This window comes from Carassius gibelio, chromosome A22, assembly GCF_023724105.1.
Source record: "Carassius gibelio isolate Cgi1373 ecotype wild population from Czech Republic chromosome A22, carGib1.2-hapl.c, whole genome shotgun sequence".
Lineage (NCBI taxonomy): Eukaryota > Metazoa > Chordata > Actinopteri > Cypriniformes > Cyprinidae > Carassius > Carassius gibelio.
In genome coordinates, this window is record NC_068392.1 from 5,275,419 (window position 1) to 5,301,016 (window position 25,598).

A 25,598-nucleotide genomic window follows, 5' to 3' on the forward strand; every position below is an offset into this window, starting at 1 on the left:
AAAAAATGAATAAATAATTGAACTGTACACCAGCTTTATTGAATCATACAATTTTGTAAACAAAGACATATTGTCAACAGAATGAAAATGCTTCTACATGTAAAAAAATGCAATATGGGAAAAAAAACCTAGTCTAATTATTAGACGACATTTTTTTCAGTATTAATTTTTAATATATCCGTAATGTGAAATTATGCATTTGATTACATTCTATGCTGCATGTCTTCTGCTTTTTCTTTAATGTGTTTTTTCCTTCATTGCTCCATATTGCATATTTTGCTATGATCGTGCACACAAAAAAAATCTTTGGATTAAAAAAAAACAATATTCTTGCACCATAATGCTTTCCTCTTACAATATCATTGCACAAAGTCTGAGAGCATCAGTTTGCCAGTAGTGATTTAAGACAGTTTGACGTATATTTTAAAAATATTTTAATATTTTACTTTTTCATCAGTTTATATTATCCCATGATATTTTTAAGTTTGTAAACACGGTCTGTAAATTTAGTCTTAGAACATATCTATTAAGTCATGACATCCAGATGATTGTGCCAGTGATATAACTAGACTGAGCAAATGTTTTAAAGCTATAAGTGCAAACTGTATGCATCACATCAACCCCACCTGGATTATTATAAGGAGTTTTGTAAGTGTTTTGTTGCTGTAGCGCATGTTTTTGCTCGTGGAATCTGTGTTTAGTGGCAGTTCTGACATTTCGGATGGCAAAGGACTCCATTGATTCGACATTTGCAACCCCCCGATGTGTCTCCAGCACCCTGCGGAGACGAAACCAGGTCCAGGTTAGCCATTTGATGTTTGTGAATCACTGAACGAATGATTTATGTACTTTAGTTTCTAACCTGAGGTCCCCATCGGGCTTGTTTGGTCACCCAGCAGATTTCGGTCTTGCACATCAGACAGCAGATCCAGTCACAGCCATCTTTCTTCTGGACGATCACCTGACATTTGGGGCAGTTCATCGCCTCGCCGTTCTGCAGGAGTTGCTGGAAGTGAAACCGGTCAATGGGTAACAAATAATTTACAGTTTATTGTTTTTTTTGTGTGTATTTGAAAAACATAAGGTGTAACCAGTGTACTATGATTCCTGAACAATTGACTCTTATGAATCGTTTGTCTGAATTGAATCAAACAAATACAGCACAACCAATGGAATCTGATTCTCAAACAAATGACTCTTATAAATCAACTCTTGAATCCGGCCGCACAGTGTGACCAATGTGGAATGAGTCCTGAACAAGCGACTCTTTTGAATCAGACTGTTTTAGTGAATCAAACATGTACAGTGCGACCATCTTATTTGCAAATAAATTACTCTTATGAATCATCTCTTTGTAGTGAATCAAACAAAGACATCACGGCCAATGTTGTCTGATTCCCAAACAAGTGACTCATATGAATCGTTTCTCTGTAGTGACTCAAAGACAGCACGACCAATGTAGTCTAATTCCCAAACAAGTGACTCTTACGAATTGTTTCTTTGTAGTGAATCAAACACAGACAGCACGACCAATGTAGTCTAATTCCCAAACAAGTGACTCTTATGAATCGTTTCTTTGTAGTGAATCAAACACAGACAGCACGGCCAACGTTGTCTGATTCCTAAACAAGTGACTCTTATGAATCGTTTCTTTGTAGTTAATCAAACACAGACAGCACGGCCAACGTTGTCTGATTCCCAAACAAGTGACTCTTATGAATCGTTTCTCTGTAGTGAATCAAACACATACAGCACGACCAACGTAGTCTGATTCCCGAACAAATGACTCTTCTGAATCGGCTCTTTTTAGTCTATCAAACACATACAGCATTACCAGTGTAGTCCAAGTCCCAAACAATTTATTGTACATTTACTTATCAATAATGTTAATTTTCACAATGAAATTGCATTTCCTTATTCCTTTGTGTAGCCATTAGAACTGCAATTCCAGTGAGGAAATTCTTTACAATTCCCACCCCTAGTCGGTGCTGTTTCACAATTGCAATTAATTTCAAATATTGACAAAAAAGCTGAACAAATTAATTTTCCACTTACATCCAGCATCTGTGTGGTCTGCAGGGCTGCGTCGTCATTCTGCGCTCGAATGCGGAGGTCATCCTGGTACTCCTTGCAGTTCATTCCCTTGTGAATAGCCTTGAGATGCACATCCACAGTACTTTAGGTCACCATAACACGCACTTTTAAAATTAAATGTGAACAAGACACCGACAAACTTTGTGTTCACCTTGCAGAGGATACAGTTGGTCTCGTTGCAGATGCCACATGTGAATTCGTTCACGTCATCTTCGAAGATGCACCAGCCGGCGCAGTCGGGCGTCTTGCAGTGGTAACTGTTCTCACTGCGCGACTCTGCGATGTTCAGCCTCAGTTCTAGAAACTTCTGGTACTCGTCCTGGGAGAGGAGCTGTTGGGAAACAGTATAGTTTGGTGTGTTTTATTAAGAGAACGGGTAACTACAATAATCCAAGGTTAAATAATATGCCATTTATGATCTTACCGATTTGATTTCTCGATCTTGAAGTTTGCAGTTACAGGAGTAAGCGTGGTCTCTGTAAGGACAAGCCACCTCGGCATCCATGCAGTTCAGAACTGTTTCCTTCAGACATTCCCTGTAGGATATTCAAAGTTGTATTTCAGTCTGTTTCACTACTTCCTGTTTATAGTAACTGATAAACAATCTCGCAGCACCTGCAGAAGCTATGCAGGCACTCTCTCAGCACAGCGCCCTCTCCTGGCATGATGGTGCAAAAGCAGATGGCACAATCCAGCTCTTCCACATTCCCCACCAGACTGTGGGAATCCGTTTCAAGGAGTTCTTGGAAATTCCTCTCCCGTTCATCCTTCATAGACTACATACATAAATGGACAGACAACATGCATTATATATCTGCTTTTAATAACAATAAACCAGATCAGGAAAAGACACTGTTGTAAAAATGCTGATTTTTTTCATCATAATGCGGACACAATATTAAAAGATGCTAACAAAATCCTTTAAAAATCAAAACCTATAAATTTGTCCAAGAGGAAAAAGTTGTATATAATTTATGAGTTAAACAATATTCCATTCGAGTGTTTTTCATCCCACAGTCCAATCTAACAGTTCACTGTAGTCCAGTATGTTGGGTCCCCTCAACTAACCTGCTCGTACTGCAGTCTGGCCAGTTCCTCCTGCTGGAGTCTCCTGGTTTCTGTCTCATCTGGCTGGTATATGTCAGGTACATTATAGTTGTCAGGTCTTTCTGTACTGCACATCTCACAACCTGGACGTGTTGGTTTATTCACAAACGTGCAACCAGTACATGACCAACCAACTGGCTATAAAACCAAATAAAATTATTATAATTATGATAGATAGATAGAGCGAGCAACAGGTAAATTGATAGAGAATGACCGATAGAACAAAAGATATAGTAATAGAACAATAGAGCTACAGACAGCAACATATAGAATGATAAAGTCACACAGAACTAAGAAAGGTAGAATGATAGATAGAGTGACAGAAAAGTATAGATAGAGTGACAGATAAAGCAACAGAAACCTAGATAGAGCAACGGACAAAGTGACAATGATAGAGCAACAAATAGAATGATAGAGTGACAGAATGATAGAGTGACAGATAAAGCGATAGAAACTAGATAGAGCAACAGTTAGAATGATAGATAGAGGGACAGATAAAGAGAAAGATAGAATAAGAGAATGATGGAACAACAAATAGAATGATAGAGCAACAGACAGAACAATAGTTAAGGTGACGGAGCATCAGAACCACAGAAAGAGCAACAGATAAAATGAGAGGTAGAGTGACAGAACAATAGATAAAGTGATCGAAACGAATAATGTGACAGATACAATGAAAGATTGAATAACAGAGTGACAGAATAAAATAACAATGAATAGAATAAAAGAGTGACAGATAGAGCGTCAGAACCATAGAAAAGGCAACCGATAGAATGATAGCTACAGCGACAGAGAACAATATATAAATTGACCGATAAACCAGTAGAAACTTAGAGTGACAGATAGAATGATATATAGAGCACCAGAACCATATAGCGACAGAGAAAATTACAAACAAAATAGAATGACAGAGCAACAGAGAACGATCGATAAAGTGACAGATAAAGCAATAGAAACATAGCAACAGATTAATGAACAGATTAAAGATAGAGCAAGATAGAGTGACAGATAGAATGATAGAGCAACAGATAGGATGATAGCAAAAAATATATAGTAGACAGAATGACAACAAACAGAATGATGGAGCAGAAGAATGATAGATAATGCGACAGATGGAGCACCAGAACCATAGACAGAGGGACAGATAGAATAACAGATAGAGCTACAAATAAAATGACAAAACAATGGATAGAATGACAGAACAACAGAATGATAGATATACAGACAAACAGAACAAAAGAAAAGCATATTAAATGATAGAACTACAGATAGAATGACAGAGAATGATAGATAAAGTGACAGATAAAGCAATGGAAACATAGCAACAGATTAATGAACAGATGAAAGAGAGCGAGGGATAGAGTGACAGAAAGAACGATAGAGCGACAGATAGGATGATAGCTAAAGATATATAGTAGACAGAGCGATAACAAACAGAATGATGGAGCGGAAGAATGATAGATAATGTGACTGAGTGCCAGAACCATAGACAGAGCGACAGATAGAATGATAGATAAAGTGACAGATAGAGTACCAGAAACATAGAGCGACAGACAAAATAAAATAAAAAATAGATAGAATGACAGAGCAACAGAGATAGATAAAGCAATAGAAACATAGCAACAGATTAATGATCAGATTAAAGATAGAGATAGGGATGGAGTGACAGATAGAACGATAGAGCGACAGATAGGATGATAGCTAAAGATATATAGTAGACAGAGCGATAACAAACAGAATGATGGAGCGGAAGAATGATAGATAATGTGACTGAGTGCCAGAACCATAGACAAAGCAACAGATAGAATGATAGATAAAGTGACAGATAGAGCATCAGAACCATAAAGCGACAGACAAAATAAAAAATAGATAGAATGACAGAGCAACAGAGAAAGATAGATAAAGCGATAGAAACATAGCAACAGATTAATGATCAGATTAAAGATAGAGATAGGGATAGAGTGACAGATAGAACGATAGAGCGACAGATAGGATGAAAGCTAGTAGACAGAGCGACAACAAACAGAATGATGGAGCAGAAGAATGATAGATAATGCGACAGAGTGCCAGAACCATAGACAGAGCGACAGATAGAGCTACAAATAAAACAACAAAACAATGGATAGAATGACAGAACAACAGAATGATAGATATAGAGACAAACAGAACAAAAGAACAACAGATTGAACGATAGAGCTACAGATAGAGCAACAGATAGAACAATTAATGACAGAGATAGACAGACTAAACGAGAGAGCTGCAGATAGTTACAAAAAAACAATAGACAGAGCAACAGACAGAATGATAGAGAGACAGACCTTAGGTTTGGGAGGTAGAGGAGGGCGATTATCTCCTCTGGCGACGAGCTCTGGTGGGCGATGAGGTGGACGTTCAACGATCTCTATTATATCTTCATTAAGAAAGAAATGCAGTTCAGTGAACTCATATAAAAGCTGTTATTTTTTTGGTCAGAAATACAGGCTAGATACCATAGATCCGTCTATCCTCTTTCTCTTTTCTCTCTTGTTCCCGGCTCAGATTGACAGCCTGGGGGGAAAGGATGAAGAGGAATGCTGTATCATCGTGGTTTCTGACCCCATACTGATACAGGGTTTCTCTGTCCTGGGCCAGGCGCTTCCCGATCACCCAGCGCTGGAGGGATGGGTGGAAGCCATAGTCTTGATTGATCTGAAAGACAAATTGTGAATGACTAAAAAGTCAATAAGGGCTTAAATATATGTACAATTTTGGGTTTCCGTTTCAAACAAGAATTTTCATACACAGGTTCATCATTAACACTATTTACCTTTTCTTTCAGCTCTGATATTGTCATGTAAACTGGTACCATCACTGTTATTGGGATGTGGGCATCTGACACGGCGTCCGCCACTCCTACCCTCAACCTGCCATCACACAAAACAAAACAAAAAATCACATATAGCTTCAGATCCCCAGTAACAAGTGTTTCGCACCGCAATAAAACAAGTCTAACAGCATACCTGATGCTGTCTTTAGAGTATGCTTCAGGATTTATTTTGACACACACTGAGAGTTTTAGATCCAAAAGTTGATCCAGGTACTTGGTCGCTTCATCTTTGTCTCTAGAGTTGATGGCGTCACTCAGCATTCGAGCTGCATCCTCGGCTGCGACAGCAAAGATGTGATGTTAACATAATACATGCTGCTTTGTGGAAAATTTGTCTTTTGATATATTAATTTATTGCGTAATGCATTTACTAGCACTCACCTTCTTTTATATTTCTAGAGGCATCTAGGGCAGCCATACTTTTACCTTGAAAGCTTTAAAACACACACACACACAAACACACACAGAAAGTAAAAATAAAAAAAATTAAAAATTAAAATAAATATATATTAGTATTTTAAATGTTTTATATTTTAATATACATATTTATATTATTAATAAATGGAATATTACAAATTAAATAAATATACCTATAAACATTTGTTTATATATAATATTATTGGTTTATATAGCAATTGTTTACATAAATAGTTTATATATATATATATATATATATATATATATATTCTATTTAAAATTACTTTATAACAATTAATATTACATTATATGCATTTATATACTTTAGTAAATGTCCAAAAATACAGTAAATTATAGTACATACAAAACACCTAGCAGTATCATAGTTTAAGCAAAAATTATTTAAAATATTATTATATTTATTATTTTATATATATATATTTATATATATATATATATATATATATATATATATATATATATTAAAATATATGTGCAAATCCCTGATATTTTTTGTCGATATTAAATTCCCTTCCAAAAAAAAGTACCTTGGTTGTCGTACCATAGTATTTTTATACTCGTATACCATGATATTTTACTCCATGGCGATTTCAGAATACTATGGTACTATATCAGAAATGTCAAAATAAAAGTGTACTACGTATTTTAGACTTTATGTAACCAACCAATGCTAACCAACTTAACCAGCTCACTAATCAAATATGTAACAAGCGCTCGTTCAGCTCAACAGCAGAGAGTGAAATAAAAGGAAATAAACTTACCAACCATAAGAGAGCAGTATGTGAAAAGTTTTTCGTGTTCGTGTTTTAAACGATGTACAGTATTGATTAAATCATCCGTGCTGTTCACGAAACCAGGGACGTTTAAAGAAATAAAAGTGAAACTCGGTTGCTTCAGGAAGGAAAGTCTCAACAGAGTTGCGCAACTTCATCAAAACAGAGACGCGGAAGACACACTCGGCTGCAATTCAGTTCACTGGAAGAGTTATGCTATAATATTAATTAAAAAAAAATGCAAGCAGAAAAATACAAATTATAGAAATGAACTGGAAAAAAAACAACAACAGTGGAGCTGATTTTTTTTAACTAAAAGTTATCAATAAATATATAATCTTTTTTGTTTGTTTTTTTTTGGGGGGAGGGGGGTCTTTTTTATTATTATTATTATTATTATTATTGTCCGTCATCATAATAAGAATTAATTTCCCTGTTGTTGTTTTATTTTTATTTTCATTTACTTTTATTTAGGGAGTTATCGCGAGATTTGGCAAAACAAGAGGGCGCATGGCGCTGCGCATGCTGTTTATAAAGGACAAACACGACCTGTAATTCTGTAAGTTCATCTGTTTTCTGACCTCCAAACAGATAGTTGTTTGACGTTTATTTAATATTTAAATGCAGCATGTTGTAATACATAGCGGCGGGAGACTCTTAAACTAGTATTAGTCTTTTTGGAGTTCATAGTAAATACAGAACTGACACGTGAGCTGGAAGACACCGATCTTCCATAATATAAAGAATATTGTGGCAGTACCATGATACAGTCATTGTGTTTGAATATTCGTATTGAATATGCAACTCAACTCTTATATGCATTTATTTACATATTCCTGTAGTAATTAGCACTGCAAATTGATTTGAATTGACGACAGGTTTTTATCTATCTTCATTTAGGCATACTCGCAGACCATCTGGGAAGATTTCATTGGGTAAAAATACAAGTTATGGAGGAACCCTCAAAGTTTGAGCGATATGTGTACAAAAATGCTTCAGTTTACCATTATATGAAGATATCTCTGTAAGTGATATGAGATAGTTCAGTTTTGATCTGCTCATTTTAATGCAATTATTAGATGGTGCATGAAATGAAATTTTCGCCTTTATTATTTTTTTAAGAGTTTTGGAGAGTGGAAACAAAAATATTACTGATGCACAGTTAAAACAATTGATTATCTGTGGACTCAAAGACCTGTACGGAGAGGTAAGCACATAGTATTTCTCTCTCTTTTTACAATTTGAGTGTAATGATTCAGTTATTGTTTCTTTGTAAAATAACTTAACTGCTGGGGGGGGAGTCCAAAAATAGACTGTGAGATAGCATAATACATTGAGAATGGTTAATTTAATCATAAATGATGCCGAAATGTAAAATAATTATATATGACAATAATTATGAATAATAAATGTCAAATAATTAAAAATTGCTTAAATTATCTAATTAACCAATTAAATTTTCATTTTGGATTATAGTTTAATGATCAAGTTTTTTGTATTATATAAATAATTAAAAATGTAAACAAAATATATATTTTACAGTCCATAAACCATTTTCTGTTATATATAATATGAGCTGTGTTGAGTCATTTGTTTCGACTTAATCCTGATTTCTGACTTTTTTTTTTTGTATGGCAGGTTGGAGCTTCTTTTCCATTTGATTTGCTTAAATTTGATCAGAACGAACTGACAGGTATACTGAGAGTGTACAACAGGTAAGACAAGCTCAAAGAACAAATCTTGTACATTTAGGCTAAAGAGTTTAAACATAATTTACTGGAGGTACAGAGCTGTTTATAAACACAGAAACTTTGAGTGTCCCTCAGGGCTCGAGTTTAGGACCATTTTAATTGGACAAATCTGTTAGTAATTAATTTCTTGAATGTTTTTTTCTGAAATGAATAAACACTTACGGATTTGTCCAACCCATTTTGTCAATCAAATGATGTTCAGTTTTTATATTCTTTTGTGCTTTAATCTCAGCAGCCTAGTGAAATTGTGGAGCGCTTTAACATTACTGGGATCATATCAGAATGAGGCATGTGCATTCAGAGTCACGCAGGTACGTTTTCCCCAGTGTTGAAGCAGATTAAAGATTTACTTTGCCCTGAGTTTGCAGTTTGTTGGCACTAGATGTCAGTAAAAAGATTGTGGATCAATTGTAGATCTTCCAGGAATGACTAGACACAATTTTAATGAGACCATTGGCATTCCTTCAGCCAAACTGTGTGTACTTTGTAATTTGCGTCAGCTGCTGATGGGCGGTTACTCTTTATCTCATTATAGATACTGAACCCCAATGCACTTCTAATAAATGACACAGACATCTGTGTTAAATGCAACTCATATTTCATTTTATTTATCATTGCAGGTGTCGCCATTTTTACTAGCGTTGTCTGGGAATAGCCGTGAGCTGCGGTTCGGAGACCAGTTGATATAGTGAGGTGGGCCTACAGAAAAAAAAAATACATTGGGGGAAAAAAAATGTTTTTTCTCAGAAGAAGTATTTTCAGCAGAAATATAAACAGTTTTTTCAACTCAGTTCCCACATCCCTCACAGTAGGGCACAGGTCGCTTTACGTGGGTGAACGGGCCTCGCTTAGCAAAACATTCAGTGCCAGAGATGTCACACTTTTTGCTGAGCTGACGGGGGACACGAATCCTCTCCACCTCGACCCCGAATACACCAAAACGACCTCTTTCGAGACCCCCATTGTTCACGGAGTGCTGATTAACGGTCTGATCTCAGCAGTTCTGGGGACGAAGTTGCCCGGCAAAGGCTGTGTGTTTCTTCACCAGGAAATACGCTTTCCGGCACCCCTCTACATTGGAGAGGAGGTTGTGGCAGAAGCGGAGGTCAAAAAGATCAAAATGTCCTTTGCTTTTATTTCTGTTTCCTGTGCTGCCAAAGACAAAGTGGTCATGGAGGGAGAGGTCATAGTCATGATGCCGCAAGACGCACAACAATCATGAGAAACTTTAGTGAATCCAGCTGTTCAGTTTTTATGTGCTGCCAGGAATAAAATGTTCTTTCTTGCTGCTTTTTGTTCTTTCGGAATGTAACACTCACTCAGAGATTTAATATTTCTTGTTTTTTGTTCTCTGGAAGTTATTTGAATAAAAAATGTGTGAGAAAATAAACCCGCCCTTTGGCTTAGTTCTTTGGTGTGGGCAATAACTATCTGTGTCCAACCTCAACAAAGACATTTTATGTTCTCTAAAACCGCAATTAAAAAATTATAAAGTTAACATAATAGTGGTAAAATTACATAAAACCAACCTGCAAACTTCTTCCAGCTTAATTTACTTTAACCAAGATCAATTTACCTCTTGGTCCTCAGTCCTTACATTTTTTGCTTGCTTTCTCTTTTGGTTAGTTGAGGAAATACATATGTGTGTAGATTTACATGTATTATTTAATGCCTGTCGATGAACTGTATTATATTAAACTATATACACTTTTTCCTCAGACCTTTGTTTTGATATTTGGCTTTGCTTTTTGTTTGTACATTGTGTAAATAGACACATGCATTTCTTATGTTCTATGCTCTAATATTTTCTTAAAATATGTCATGAAGTATAGAAACTGGAACACTGTTCACATTGAGTCACATGATAGGATTCTCTTGACAACATTTAGCATACTGCTAGCAGCTTCGCCGAGATGCAACGCTTATATTACAAACTCCAAACGAAAATGCAAAACAACATGCACAGAAATGAAGTCGAAAAATGCTTGTTTGACAGTTTGTCAAGTTTCATTTTATTCCAAGCCCCAGAGGAAATAACATGATTGAATTTAGCCGTGAGCCCTATGAATGTTTCCTGTTTGAACAAGTAACGTTAGGGGTAACGTTATTTACTAAAACACTCACTCACTTTTTCTTTTTTCTTCTTTTCTTTTTAAGAAAGACGACCTCGCAAGCACTAAATACAAATGTTAATCATTTTACACATGTATTCTTAAATAAATAAACAGTCCCAAATGATACATTTGGAGTGTTACAAATCTGTGACGTCACTCGCTTACTCTCGAGTGTGCGCACTACTGAGTGCACGAGCTCCTTTAAGTATCCACGTAAATTTTCACTGGCAGTTTCTGATTCGTTTCTCCCACGTTGTCACAAGCACATACGCGCAGTGAACCGTGAGCCTTACACCGACCGGGGTGGGCTCTCGGTTACCGAACCCTGTGGAACCGGGGCGGTTTGTTGTTTTGATCCGGGATGGCGTTCATGGAGCAGCAGCCGCAGCCGATGATCGGCAGGAAGCCACCGCTGGACGACACCGTGCCGCTGACCGCCGTGATCGAGGCCAGCCAGAGTTTACAGTCACACACGGTAAACGGCACAAACCGGAGCCGCGCGGATCGCTGTTTATGTGCGCGCGGAGACGGTTTCGAATAGACCGATCCGTTAAGTTACACCTTTAAATTCGGTTATAAATATGCGTTTACATGTCAGTAACATTCGATTAGATTATAAAAGGGTTTAAAGTCAAACTCTACTTTGTATGTCGTTTTTTGACGTTTAACGGTATTTCTCCAATGTTAGTCGATTAATATCAGATTAATCGCATTTAGTGTCGTTTTAGATTCGTTTTTGTTTAGTTGTTTAATGTTAAGGCCAGAAGTCAATTACATTTTGTAAAGCGAAAATATTTGTGAAATAAAATGTAAACAAAAAAAAATTTCAAATGTAGCAACATCCTGAATGTAGAAATATCGGTAGGTACATTTTTTAAAAATTATATTTGATACATTACCTTAGTTTTAAGATTTTGCAAACTTGAATAATCAAATTTAAATAAAGTGATGACGAAATGGTGATTGAAATTCTTTAACAAACGATTTATATTATTATGTGTTTATGGTATAATGAGCATAATCGACTTTAAAAGAAAATGTGTAGATATTACTTTATTAATTTCTATTTATCTCAATATCTATCTATCTCTGCCAGTCATCCATCTATATATCTATCTATCTAGTTGTCTATCCGTCTAGATATCTGTCTATATGTCATCTGTCTATTCTTTAAAAAGAGGATTTCTATTAATATGTGTTTATGATATAATGAGCATAATCAACTTTAAAATAAAATGTGTGAATATTACTTTTTAATTTTGATTATATCTATAGGTTTAGTTAACGTAAACATCATATAAGCATAAAAATAAATAAATAAATAAAAACATCATATACTGCTAGATCTCATGTGATATATAAAGCAGTCTGGATCTGTTCTAGTGAATTTACCGGCGGAATTGACCATTTATCATTTGCATTTGTGCAGAAAGACATTTCCTCTGTGAAACCGAAGCCACAATACATATGAGTGTTTCCTTTCTCATTTATTCATCTATTCGTTTCTCAATGTCATTCATAATGAAAGTGCAATCTAGTAAACCGCTTTCAGTTCTATGTGATATAAACGTTCATTTTAGAGTAGAGTAGATTCAGGGTAGATGATCAGTTATGTATATTTAATGTTATTTTGTAGGTTGAAAGATGTTAAGATCTTAAGATATGGCGAGTGTGTAAATAATCAACCACAGAACGGATGTGATGTGAAATAGTGTTGCGAATGGAAACCGAGTGCCTTTGCTCTTGTTTTAGTCTTCTGGAAACCATCAGGTGACTTTCTGAAGGAGAGTCAAACATTAATGTGAATGAGAAGTGGCTGTCGGAGGTTGCTGCAGGGACTTTGGAGACTCTGTTACATTTGGCCTCTTGACTTCCTGCTTTGGTCTTGCTTCACAATTCTGCTGAAAAACCACAAATCCATGACAGCATGACTTTGATCCCTTGAATGCCAAATATAGTGAAGAAGAAAAAACGAATGATGGGCTTGTTTAGGCTGGTTTCCACGAGTCAGGCTGAACTCGTTTGGTGATTTTAAAGGTGATTTGGGGACTGAAGAGCAGCTAAATCAGTTTTTTTCAGCAGGGTCTTTATGTTATCACTTAATGTAATGTATGTTTGCTGAGTCAGTCATCAGTGTTTTTCTCTGTTAACAGGAGTACATCATTCGTGTTCAGAGAGGAGTTTCCACAGACAACAGCTGGACAGTGAGTTACATCTGTCTATCTGTCTGTCTATCTATGTCTGTCCATCCATCCATCCATCCATCCAACGGTCCATCCAACTGTTCATCTAACTATCTATCTATCTATCCAACTATACATCCATCTATGTCTGTCCGTCCATCCATCCATCCATCCGTCCATCCATCCATCCATCCATCCATCCAACTATCCATCCATCCATCCAACTATCCATCTATCCATCCATCCATCCATCCGTCCATCATCCATCCATCCAACTATCCATCCATCCAACTGTCCATCCGTCCATCCAACTGTCCATCCATCCATCTATCCATCCATCCATCCAACTATCCATCATCCATCCGTCCATCTATCCATCCAACTATCCATCCAACTATCCATCCATCCATCCATCCAAGTTTTCATCCAACTATCTATCTATCCATCCATCCATCCGTTCATTCATCTATCTATCTATCTATCTATCTATCTATCTATCTATCTATCTATCTATCTATCTATCTATAATCAAACTATCCATTCATCTATGTCTGTCCGTCCATTCAACTGTCCATCCATCCATCCAACTGTCCATCAATCCATCCATCCATTCATCTATCCATCTATCTATCTATGAATCTATCCCTCTACCTGTCGTCTGTCTATCTATCTGTCCGTCTGTCTATCTGTTCATAAGTTGTCCGTCTGTCCATCTGTATATCCCTCCACCTGTCATCTCTGACTGTTTTCTGTCTGTCTCTTTCTCTCTCATGTTTGTTATTGTCAGAATGATTGATTTCAGCTCTAATATTCGCAGGTCATCCGGAGATACAGCGACTTCGACATGCTGAACAATAGTTTACTGGTAAGTGAACCGTTAGAACAAACCTGTGCTGGACAAACGTGTGCGTTTGAGAGCTGCTGTTTCAAAATAAATTGAATAGCATTGCTGTGACGTTTCATTGGCAATGATTCACTCTTGCTGAGTCCTCAAAAACTCCCAAGCCAAAGCTTTTCAGATTAGCCTTCCCATCAGTGAAAGAGTAACCATGAGTCAGTCTGTCTGTGTTCACAGATCTCCGGCCTCAACCTGCCGCTTCCTCCTAAGAAGCTGTTAGGAAACATGGACCGAGAGTTTATAGCCGAGCGTCAGAAGGGTCTTCAGGCTTATCTGAACTACATCACACGTCATCACATCCTCTCCGGCTGTGAGCTGGTCAAAAAGTTTCTCGACACTAACAATTACTCCGCAAACTACACAGGTAATGCAACCTGGGCTTATTTTAACACTAGAAAATGTATGTTTTGCATCAAAATTATTGTTAAAATCCTTCCTTATTTTTCAGAAATAGCCTTACAGCAGGTGTCCATGTTCTTCAGATCCGATCCAAAATGGGAGGTTATTGAGCCGTTAAAAGACATTGGTAAGTAAAGCAGTTCAGTTACTTCCATCCAGTTTCATATTTAGGGGTGTGACGGTTAGTATATAACCGTGAGACCGGCGGTTATAGTTGAACACCGTCATTAGAACTCTATAACCGCCAAAACCGTGTCATTAAAATATTTTTTACAAACATTTTTTATAAAAAAATTATTTTCATTTTTTAGATAGGATCATAAGATGCGCAATATATTGGGAGACATGGTTTTTACCACTTAATGAAGTTTTGTAAATCGTCAGACATGATATTTACCACTTCATTAAATTTTGCTTTGTAGAAAACCTTTCTTAAAAACGAATTTCGTTTTGAACAAATTTTATCTTAATTTTAATAGATGTTTCATCAACCAATTGCATGTATTTTAATAAATAAAAAGCAAATATAGCAGACAATGATAACCGTGACATGGAAGCACCAGCGCGCCGCGTTCACTTGCACTGCACTGTGAACTAGAGCACATCTCATCGTAAATGAAACTCAGCGTAGGCCTATGCCTCATACTCTAGCATTAAATGTCTTTGCTGCATCCTTTCTAGAACAGACAATGGCTTTTTTTTTTTTTTTGCGGCTCGCATCAGCAAAGCATAGACGGCAAAACAATCAGAGGATGGCGATGAGTTTTGTGACAGATCTCCTTAATAAACGGAGGTCTGAAATCTCTGCCCCTTTACCGATCAGAGCGCGCGCTGACACGGAGTTATGTTATGAACCGTCACATTTGACTCACGTCATAACCGTCATCACCAATTCTGAAACCGGCACACCCCTATATTATATTATATTATATTATATTATATTATATTATATTATATTATATTATATTTAACATTTTATAATAGTTGTGTATATATATTTATTTTAATATATGGGGCAGAATGGGCATTTCCATTGACCATGAATGATAACACTGTCAGCCTTGAGATATATCACATCTATAATAGTTAATGATTTAAGGTTTATTGATTTGTTTCTCCCAGTGAGAGTTTATATGCGGTGTCAGGTGTTGGTTTATTTTGACGCATTTAGTGTTCCTGACAACTTGAGGCTCATGGGAAATTTTTATCCACTAAAAACAGCCTGAGTTTTACAGCCGAGGCACATTGAGAAGAAACGTTTGATCTTTTGTTTCTTGTAGGGAGATTCATCAACAAAGCTTTAACATTTACCTTGACGTGTTCAAATTTGAAATCTCAAGTAAAATTAAATCTCATCATCATTACTGTAATGCAAAAAAGGCTATATATATATATATATATATATATATATATATATATATATATATATATATATATATGTATATATATATATATATATATATGTATATATATATGTATATATATATATATATACATATATATACGTATATATATATATATATATATATATACATACATATATATATATATATATATATATATATATATATGTATACGTATATATATACATATATATATATATATATATACATACATATATATATACATATATATATATATGTATATATATATATATATATATATATATATATATATATATATATATATATATATATATATATGTATATATATATATATAATTTTTTTTTTAATGTATTTAAAATGTACATTTGTAATGAGAATTGGATTTTTACGAGTTACGGTAATGAAAATTTAAAGCAGAAAATATGCTTATTTTGACTAAATCAGTGTCACAATGCAAAACATTTTATATTTTATAATTCTTATATTGTTTATATTTTCTAGTATTGGTTTGAAATATGACATTAATACATGAGTTTAATCCAGTCATCTAATATCTGTCTTGTCATAGGCTGGCGATTGAGAAAGAGGTACTTCTTAATCAAAGACAAAGATCAACCCAAAGACAAACAAGTATTAAGTTGGGTAAGTTTGGTTTCAACCCTTCCTAACACAAACCAACATCTTTTTTTGGGATACTCCTGATCTGTAAATCCAGTACTTTGACCCTCAACAGATTTAATTCCCATTTTTGCGTAACCCTGATGAAGTCGATCTTGTTGATCACAATAAACACCACTTTGTTTGGCTGCACAGAGAACTTAACCAACCTACTTATCTCTTGTGGACGCTCTTTTCTGTAATTAGCATTGTGTACCCCATAAAACATTTCTTTACCAATTCTAGGTGGATTTGGGTCCAGATAAGTTCCTGTCTGACAAAGATCTCCTGTCTGCAATGAAGCTGCTTCCAACTTTGTCTGTAAGTCTTAAAAACATGACGCTTACCAGGGCATTGCTATATGGTTGCTAAAATGTTTTATGGCTTGTTTTTAGGTTGCAATTCTTTTTTGATTGCAAATCAATTCAGCATAAATATACTAGTAGTAATTATAATTTATTATTCATTAAAAAATACTGTTGTAGTACTATATTCATAATACTTAAGCACAGCTTCCCTGCTATTATAGTAATGCAAAACGAATGAGAATATACCTTTTCAATTTCACTCTGTTAAGCAGAGCCGGCACACTGCGGGGAAGAAACTAAAAGAGCCTGTCTTTGTGTGCACACCCAAATGTTTGGATTATTTGTGTGTGAATGCTGTCATGTGCTCTTGTTTTCATAAGCAGTGAGATGAAACCGATCACTGAGAGAAACACATCTCACATTAACTCGCTATGGAAATCATGTGTAGACACCCCAATATAATCCACCCCATTATTTCTATATATTTTAATTCAGAAATTGCTAGTAAATTTAACAATTAAACACACAAAGCAACTAACATATTGAATAAAAAAAAATTAAATGTTGACTGAAATTTTATTTTTTGTATTTATTTCTTTTTTATTTACAAAATATTTTAGTGGTCAAGTATACAGTGCAGTTAGTTTCCATCTAATATTTTTGAATTTGCTTTTATTTTTTTCTGAATTAAATACAGATATACAGTTTAGTTTTTATTATGTTTTTATATTTTCAGTTCTTGTTTTAATACAAATATACGGTGTAGTTTATATGAGTACTTTTTAATTCGCTTTTATTTAAACATTATATATTTCAATTTTTAGTAATTTTGTTAACCGCTTTTGTCATTTTTATAAATTTTTGTTTATTTAAATATTACTGTTTAGGTTTAAGACATTTGCAGGTTTTTTTTTATTATTTTAATGTTATAATTATTATATAAAATATTTAATAATTTTAATATTATAAATGAATGTTAAATCTGTCAACTAAATAGGTATATTTAAATAACTAATGTGTGCAACAAAGAAGAAATGCATAATTTTTATAGAAATGCATTGTTATTGTTACTATTAGGTTGTTTTCCATTTATTTCCAATTAGTAATTTTAGTTAGTTGCTAAAAACTTAGTTTTTCATCTAAACATTATATTTTATTTTATTTCAGCTTTGTTTCAAAAATATTATATAAAAAATGGTTTTAATAAGTTTAGATTTAGTTAATATTCCATATAATACCATGGAATAGGGTTACTTAAAGACAAATAATCAGTCAGATGAAGTTCGTCGACTTCACACGTCCAAAAAAATTTATTTTGCATGAAGAAAACCAAGTGTGACGTGTTTGTATGTGTCTGACTTCATCTCTTTCGGTATTTTCCGTAGCATTCAAACATCTCTCCCGTCACTTTCGCTGCAACCAGTGAATCATCTGCTCTAGTCATTCGGGTTTTCAGCGAGAAAGGGACACTCAGGGATCACATCTGCAAGGTTAGCTTTCTTTTATTTGGCTGATCGACAAGGTATTTTCATATTGTAACATACCTGTATCTCTTGTCATTCGCTCTTGAATTTTGTCGACCCTTCAGGTGAAGCCCAAAGAGCCCTTTCTGAAGAAGTACTGCAATCCCAAAAAGATCCAGGGACTGGAGCAGCAGCAGATCCAAACCTACGGAAGACAGATTCTGGAGGTCTGGTTACCAGTTCATGCTTATAATAACCAGTTTACAGGAACCAGTCTTGACTTTACTGAGCTTTTAAGGCAGCACTGTAAAACATCGCATTTAAAATTTGTTTTATATCTCTACAGTGGGTATAGAAATGAATCCCCCTTTAAAGTAGATATATTTGGTTGCTTTGCAGCCTGAAGTGAAGAAGGACGCAGTCTTTAATTGTTATATCTTTCACTTGGATGTTATAAGTTGCACTGAGTAAATACAGCTGGATAAAGCAAAAACCATGTCCGTCTTCATTTCAAGCAACAAAATGTGATTCTTTTAAAAGGGGAGAATCTTTTCTAAACCCACTGTTAGTTTGTAGGTATTCAGCTTCTGCTGTTTTTTCAGCCTGAACGGCTTAACTTCCTCCAATTGGGTTTTATACTCAAGTTTGAACATCTCCCATTGATTTACACAGTTGCCAGCTGTTTGCATTCATTATCTAACCAACAGTGTAATATTTGCATGGTGAATTGCCATTTTTTTGCATTTATTTGCATACAGAATTATATTTGATCTGTGGTCTGTTTTGCATCTGTTTATTCATCCATCCTCATAGGCTTTGTTCAAAAATGTGGGGTCTGTAAGATTTTTATTCTTTTATACTTTTATTTAGGAAGAATGTATTAAAGTGCCCCTATTATGGACTATTTTAAATTACAGTGTGTAACATGGAAACATCCTGCAAAGTTTTAAATCTGAAAATAACAATGTGTGAAAAGTTGTTGTCTCTCAAAAGAAAGAGTTGACTCTGAATCATTGAAACAACTTTTGACGTCAACATTAAATATTAGCATATTCCCCGCCCACTTTTGGTCGTTTCGAGTTGGTTTGAATGAAAACGCAAATTCATTCTTTGGCACTAGATGCCACTTTTGGCGGCAAAATTAGCAGTTTCCATGGTAACGCTGTACACAAAGCAGCTTTATCAGGTATGATGAAATAAAAATGAGACCAATCGAACCAATCACTGCAGATTAGCGTCATGCAAAGGAGAGGGTTTGGAAAAATGAATCGTCGTTGAGAGAATCGTTTGGGAGCCGTTGAGCAAGTTAGGTAAAAATAAATGCATACAATACGCTTTTTACAATACAAATCGTTACAAAGCAACTTTACAGAAAATTACGTTTCTACAATATTTAGTGGTAGCTTATAAGTGGTGACTGTCAGTTCGTGCGCGTATGACAGGAGTTTTCTGAAAAATTAATACAAGACGTAGTCAGCCAGATTATGGACATTATTAACAGCAATTATTATATGATGCAGTCACACTTGTAGCAATATCAGAATGATTTCTGAAGGATCATGTGACACTGAAGAGAGGAGTAACGATGCTGAAAATACAGTTTTGATCACAGGAATAAATTACATTATAAAATATATGAAAATACAAAATGGTTACTTTAAATGATAATCATATTTCACAGTATCAATCTATTTTTGATTAAATAATTCAGCCTTGGTAAGCTGAATATTTTATTTTTTTCGCCAAGTCTTATTTCACCTCAAACTTTAAACTTATTTTGCCGTTGTATTTCTTTCTAGAGAAGTAAATATGTCATTTGTTTTACTCCAGGCATTAAAATTTCTCCACGACAAGGGTTTTCCGTATGGACATCTTCATGCATCTAACGTCCTGATTGAGGAGGACACGTGTAAATTGTTGGATATAGAGAATTCGTTACTGGGACTGCCGTCATATTACCGACCCTATGTAACACAGTTCAGGAAAATTAATGTAAGATACCTTTTTATATTACTATTTTCTTATTGGTAGTAAATAATTTGAACATTGATCATTAAAATGAGCGATTTTCAGAGTCTGATGTTTTTTTTTTTTTATCAGACAACAGAAAGCGTAGACGTCTACTCGTTTGGACATTTGCTTTATGAAATGACGTACGGCCGGCCGCCTGACGCTGTTCCTGTGGATCAGTATCCTCCGCCTCCGTCCTCATCCGTGGGTCAGTACCATCTTCAGTTTGACTAAAGAGCTTAGCATTAGCAGCTGACTAAAAAGAAATGGATTTAAACATGCTTAAATTTGTTCAAGTCGGGAGTAGTAGAGGAGTAGAGTAGAAACTAGATAGTAAAGTTTGTTTTCAAACTTTAAGTTGGCTTGAAAAAGCCTGGCCAGAAAGTTAGAAAAATGTAGAAAGTTTGAAAAGCTTAAAAAGTTTTAAAAATGTAAAAGTTTGAAAAGTTAAGAAGTTTAAAAAAGAAAGTGATTAACATATTACTAGCATTATAAGCAAGTGACTACCATGTCGTTAGCATGATTAGCAAAGTTTTTAACATGTTTCTAGCATGTTGAGAGCATGATTTTAGCATGATTAGCATTTTGCTAGCATGTTTCTAGCATGTGACTAGCATGTTTCTAGCATGATTAGCATGTTGCTAGCATTCCACTAGCATGTTTGTAGAATGATTAGCACGTTGTTAACATTTCGGTAGCATTTTGTTAGCATGATTAGCATGTTACTAATATGTTTGTAGCATGATTAGCATGTTGCTAGCATGTTGCTAGCATGTTTGTAGCATTATTAGCATTTTGCTAACATGTTACTAGTATGATTAGCATGTTGCTAGCATGTTGCTAGCATTTTTGTAGCATGATTAGCATGTTGTTAGCATGTAACTAACATTTTGCTAGCATGATTAGCATGTTGCTAGCATGTTGCTATCATTTTTGTAGCATGATTAGCATGTTGTTAGCATGTAACTAACATTTTGCTCGCATGATTAGCATGTTGCTAGCATGTTTCTAGCATGATTAGCATGTGGCTAGCATGTCTCTAGCATGTTGTTAGCATGTTTCTAGCATGATTAGCATGTTGCTAGCATGTCGCTAACATTTTGCTAGCATGATTAGCATGTTGCTAGCATGTTTGTAGCATGATTAGCATGTTGCTAGCATGTTTCTAGCATGATTAGCATGTTGTTAGCATGTTTCTAGCATGATTAGCATGTGGCTAGCATGTCTCTAGCATGTTTCTAGCATGATTAGCATGTTGCTAGCATGTCGCTAACATTTTGCTAGCATGATTAGCATGTTGCTAGCATGTTGCTAGCATGATTAGCATGTTGCTAACATGTTTCTAGCATGATTAGCATGTGGCTAGCATGTCTCTAGCATGTTGTTAGCATTTTTCTAGCATGATTAGCATGTTGCTAGCATGTTGTTAGCATGTTTCTAGCATGATTAGCATGTTGCTAGCATGTCGCTAACATTTTGCTAGCATAATTAGCTTGTTGCTAGCATGTTTGTAGCATGATTAGCATGTTTCTAACATGTTTCTAGTATGATTAGCATGTGGCTAGCATGTCTCTAGCATGTTGTTAGCATGTTTCTAGCATGATTAGCATGTTGCTAGCATGTCGCTAACATTTTGCTAGCATGATTAGCATGTTGCTAGCATGTTTGTAGCATGATTAGCATGCTGCTAACATGTTTCTAGCATGATTAGCATGTGGCTAGCATGTCTCTAGCATGTTGTTAGCATGTTTGTAGCATGATTAGCATGTTGCTAGCATGTCGCTAACATTTTGCTAGCATGATTAGCATGTTTGTAGCATGTTTGTAGCATGATTAGCATGTTGTTAACATTTTAGTAGCATGATTAGCATGTGGCTAGCATGTCTCTAGCATGATTTTCATGTTGCTAGCATTTTATTAACATGATTAGCAAGTGACTAGCATGTCGTTAGCATGTTTGTAGCATGATTAGTATACAACTAGCATGTTGCTAGCATGATTAACATGTGACTAGCATGTGGCTAGCATGGCTAGCAAGTGACTAACATGTTTCTATGCTAATCCAGGTAAAACCAGTTGATTCAGTTAGAAACCAGCTAAGACCAGCGTGACAGTGGCCAAAACTACTTTAAAACCATGTTAAAAGCATGTTTTTGACATGATTATCAAGTTACTAACATGTTGTTAACATGTTTCTATGATAATCGAGCTAAAACCAGTTGATTCAGTTAGAAACCAGCTAAGACCAGCTTGACAGTGGCCAAAACCACTTTAAACCATGTTAGAAGTATGTTTCTAGTCTGATTAGCAAGTTACTTGCATGTTATTAACATGTTTCTATGATAATCTAGTTAAAACCAGTTGATTCAGTAAAGAAAACCACCTAAAACCAGCTAAGACCAGCTAAAGCCAGCTTGACAGTGGCCAAAACCACTTTAAACCATGTTAGAAGTATGTTTCTAGTCTGATTATCAAGTTACTAACATGTTGTTAACATGTTTCTATGATAATCTAGCTAAAACCAGTTGATTCAGTAAAGAAAACCACCTAAAACCAGCTAAGACCCGCTAAAGCCAGCTTGACAGTGGCCAAAACCACTTTAAACCATGTTAGAAGTATGTTTCTAGACTGATTAGCAAATTACTAACATGTTGTTAATATGTTTTTATGATAATCTAGCTAAAACCAGTTGATTCATTAAAGAAAACCACCTTAAACCAGCTAAGACCAGCTAAAGCCAGCTTGACAGTGGCCAAAACCACTTTAAACCATGTTAGAAGTATGTTTCTAGTCTGATTAGCAAGTTACTAACATGGTATTAACATGTTTATATGATAATCTAGCTAAAACCAGTTGATTCAGTAAAGACAACCACCTAAAACCAGCTAAGACCAGCTAAGGCCAGCGTGACAGTGGCCAAAACCACTTTAAAACTTGTTAGAAGTATGTTTCTAGTCTGATTAGTGAGTAACTAGCATGTTGTTAGCATGTTTCTATGCGAATCTGGCAAAAACCAGCTAAAAACAGTGGATTCAGTAAAAACCAGCTAAAACCCAGCTAAGACCAGCGTGAGAGTGGTCAAAACCACTTAAAAACCAGTTTGGGAGACTAGCCAAAACAACTGATCAGCTTAGGCTGGTTTTAGCTGTATTCTCAGTAGAGAGTTTTTAAGGTTTGCCCTGGTAGTAGACAGCTTAAATATATTATAAGCCTTATTTTTCAAAAGTTTGTACCCCCGTAATGAAAGTCTATGGGATTTAAGGTGGTTTTGGTAGTCTGGTTTACGAAAACCATAAGCCGAATCAGTTAGAAAAGATATAGCAACCCGAGTCAGACCAGTCTGAAGGTCTGACCCGAGTTTGGTGGTTCTAGCTTGAAAGCTCTAGGAGGAGATAGTGTTTAAAATTTGGCTCAGAAGAATAATAATAATAACTAGAATTAAAAGTTAGTGAACTAACTTTGATGTTGGCTTGGCCATCTTGGCCATGGGGCAAAAGAGCCACAGTACTTGTATGCCCAACATACTTGAGTTGCCTCACTGCAAAAAATAAAAAATAATAAATACCATAAAAAATACACCTGCAACAGTCTTTTTCCATGGTCCCTTGCTGTTTTCTTTTTTAATAAAAAGCCTAGGCTATGATAACAGCTACGACAGGGTTGTCTAGCTGAATGCGAAATAAGTCATGCAAAAACCATAATCAATTTTAATAGTACTGACAACATATTTTAAGTTATCACACTACTGAAAAATTAAAGAAGGGACACTATATATAGTATACTTCGGTGAGTCAAGAGCTAAACAAAAAGTCCTGTTTCATTACAAAATACTGTAACTTTTATAAACGTTATACTATCACCACAAAATTTTAATTAATATTTATTAAAAAATAAATATTTCATAAAACTGAAACTTAAATATATTATTTCTATAGGCTATACAAAACAGTTACGAAAAAAGACTAAATAATAAGGCTGAATAAGCTGATCTATAGCATGTTAAATGGTGGTTGCCTGTCTATGAATGGTACACCCCAACCACTAAGCTCACAGAAGTGGTTTGACCCAAGTCCTCAGCAGCCAATGACATTGACCTCTTCAAACTGATTTTTAAGGTGTACTTCAGTGTATTTCACGTGAAATACATGTTAAATACCTGCTGATTTTTCACTTGTAAACAACACTATTTAACACGTTAAATAATATTGGATATAACATTGGAGTAATATAGTATTTTAAGTAGCTCTTAAAATTTTTTATAAATGACTTTACCATGTTGTGCAGCGCCGATAAATAAATAATATTAAATACGTGTTGTCTACGCATGAAATACACGTATTTAACGTGTTGTTGACGCGTTAAAATTCACGTGTATTTGACCCTCTTGGCCTTCCATACACATTAGATATAATGAAAGGAGACGTGAAAAAAGGACATCGCTTTGTTTTGATATGGATTACTTTATCACAGAATATTTGTTCGGGAGCACTTGTTTAGTTTAAAAGTAGACATGTCAAGCTTTCTATAGATATATCTCTCATGTCTCTTCGTTGAGTATTCATGGAGTTATAGTTCATTTTAATGACGTGTTTGTAAATGAAGATCAGCGCAGACCAAGGCTGCAGACAGCACACCTTGTTTGTTATCTTTATTTTATAAGTGCCCAAAGTTTTGTTGTTATTATGTTTGTATCCAAAAAAAGTAGACCCTTCACAGAGACACGTTAAAATTCACGTGTATTTGACCCTCTTGGCCTTCCACACATAAGACGTGAAAAAAGGACATTGCGTTGTTTTGATATGGATTACTTTATCACAGAATATTTGTTCGGCAGCACTTGTTTGGTTTAAAAGTAGACATGTCAAGCTTTCTACAGATATATCTCTCATGTCTCTTCGTTGAGTATTCATGGAGTTACAGTTACTTTTTTCCCCTCGATGTCAAATGATATTTCGTTTTGCACGGCTCAACAAACACCTGGATTTTGCTCTTGTTTTGTTCTAATGAGTGGATTGTGTGCATTAATATCTTAAGAAGCTCTTAAAAATATATATAAATGACTTTATCATGTTGTGACGATGGATAGCAATTGATGTGACGTTCAGAACTTCAGCCTGACAGATAAAATCTCACAAGCACATATAAACACTC

General features: G+C 35.2%; 3 protein-coding genes across 15 annotated transcripts in view; 2 read left to right on the top strand and 1 right to left on the bottom strand.

Moving 5' to 3' along the window:
- Window positions 1-17: 17 nt before the first annotated feature.
- LOC127942928 (ranBP-type and C3HC4-type zinc finger-containing protein 1-like) lies at window positions 18-7,469 on the bottom strand. The gene is made up of 13 exons (XM_052538942.1): window positions 7,267-7,469; window positions 6,449-6,501; window positions 6,201-6,345; window positions 6,008-6,104; window positions 5,691-5,889; window positions 5,520-5,611; window positions 3,163-3,339; window positions 2,710-2,870; window positions 2,519-2,630; window positions 2,246-2,425; window positions 2,056-2,154; window positions 863-1,006; window positions 18-778 (listed from the first exon to the last, which is right to left on the bottom strand). The coding sequence occupies exons 2-13, from the start codon at window positions 6,483-6,485 to the stop codon at window positions 698-700; spliced, it is 1,524 nt and encodes a 507-aa protein (XP_052394902.1). The 5' UTR covers window positions 6,486-6,501; window positions 7,267-7,469; the 3' UTR covers window positions 18-697.
- A 214-nt stretch (window positions 7,470-7,683) lies between these two features.
- Window positions 7,684-10,419, top strand: LOC127942961 (ribonuclease P protein subunit p14). Of its 3 annotated transcripts, XM_052539033.1 has the most exons (7): window positions 7,684-7,837; window positions 8,179-8,302; window positions 8,401-8,485; window positions 8,917-8,993; window positions 9,262-9,340; window positions 9,650-9,722; window positions 9,839-9,986. In XM_052539033.1, exons 2-6 carry the CDS (start codon window positions 8,229-8,231, stop codon window positions 9,716-9,718), a joined length of 384 nt encoding a protein of 127 aa, XP_052394993.1. In that variant the 5' UTR covers window positions 7,684-7,837; window positions 8,179-8,228; the 3' UTR covers window positions 9,719-9,722; window positions 9,839-9,986. The 3 variants fall into 3 exon arrangements, with proteins under 3 accessions (XP_052394993.1, XP_052394992.1, XP_052394991.1); XM_052539032.1 differs by having other exon boundaries at window positions 9,650-10,419; XM_052539031.1 differs by lacking the exons at window positions 7,684-7,837; window positions 8,179-8,302; window positions 8,401-8,485; window positions 8,917-8,993 and having other exon boundaries at window positions 9,272-9,340; window positions 9,650-10,419.
- An 895-nt stretch (window positions 10,420-11,314) lies between these two features.
- LOC127942925 (PX domain-containing protein kinase-like protein) overlaps window positions 11,315-25,598 on the top strand; it is a 30,942-nt gene continuing 16,658 nt past the window's right edge. For 8 of the 11 annotated variants that reach the window (XM_052538929.1, XM_052538930.1, XM_052538931.1 and 5 more), the window contains exons 1-11: window positions 11,315-11,618; window positions 13,297-13,347; window positions 14,144-14,191; window positions 14,402-14,588; window positions 14,673-14,750; window positions 16,578-16,651; window positions 16,913-16,987; window positions 18,360-18,464; window positions 18,563-18,664; window positions 20,268-20,429; window positions 20,538-20,655. In XM_052538929.1, the coding sequence (XP_052394889.1) occupies window positions 11,505-11,618; window positions 13,297-13,347; window positions 14,144-14,191; window positions 14,402-14,588; window positions 14,673-14,750; window positions 16,578-16,651; window positions 16,913-16,987; window positions 18,360-18,464; window positions 18,563-18,664; window positions 20,268-20,429; window positions 20,538-20,655 (1,114 nt within the window). In that variant the 5' untranslated portion in view covers window positions 11,315-11,504. Of the gene's footprint in view, window positions 11,619-12,914; window positions 13,181-13,296; window positions 13,348-14,143; window positions 14,192-14,384; window positions 14,589-14,672; window positions 14,751-16,577; window positions 16,652-16,912; window positions 16,988-18,359; window positions 18,465-18,562; window positions 18,665-20,267; window positions 20,430-20,537; window positions 20,656-25,598 lie in introns of those variants that run through there. The other 3 variants (XM_052538940.1, XM_052538939.1, XM_052538938.1) reach the window with 3 other exon arrangements.

Coding starts and splice junctions, on each gene's coding strand:
- LOC127942928 (XM_052538942.1), bottom strand. CDS start 6,485: ATGGCTGCCCTAGATGCCTCTAGAAATATAAAAGAAG. Junction 6,105..6,200: donor TACTCTAAAGACAGCATCAG/GTATGCTGTTAG, acceptor GTGTGATGGCAG/GTTGAGGGTAGGAGTGGCGG. Junction 2,426..2,518: donor AAGATCGAGAAATCAAATCG/GTAAGATCATAA, acceptor GTTTCCCAACAG/CTCCTCTCCCAGGACGAGTA.
- LOC127942961 (XM_052539031.1), top strand. CDS start 9,763: ATGTTTTTTCTCAGAAGAAGTATTTTCAGCAGAAATATAAACAGTTTT.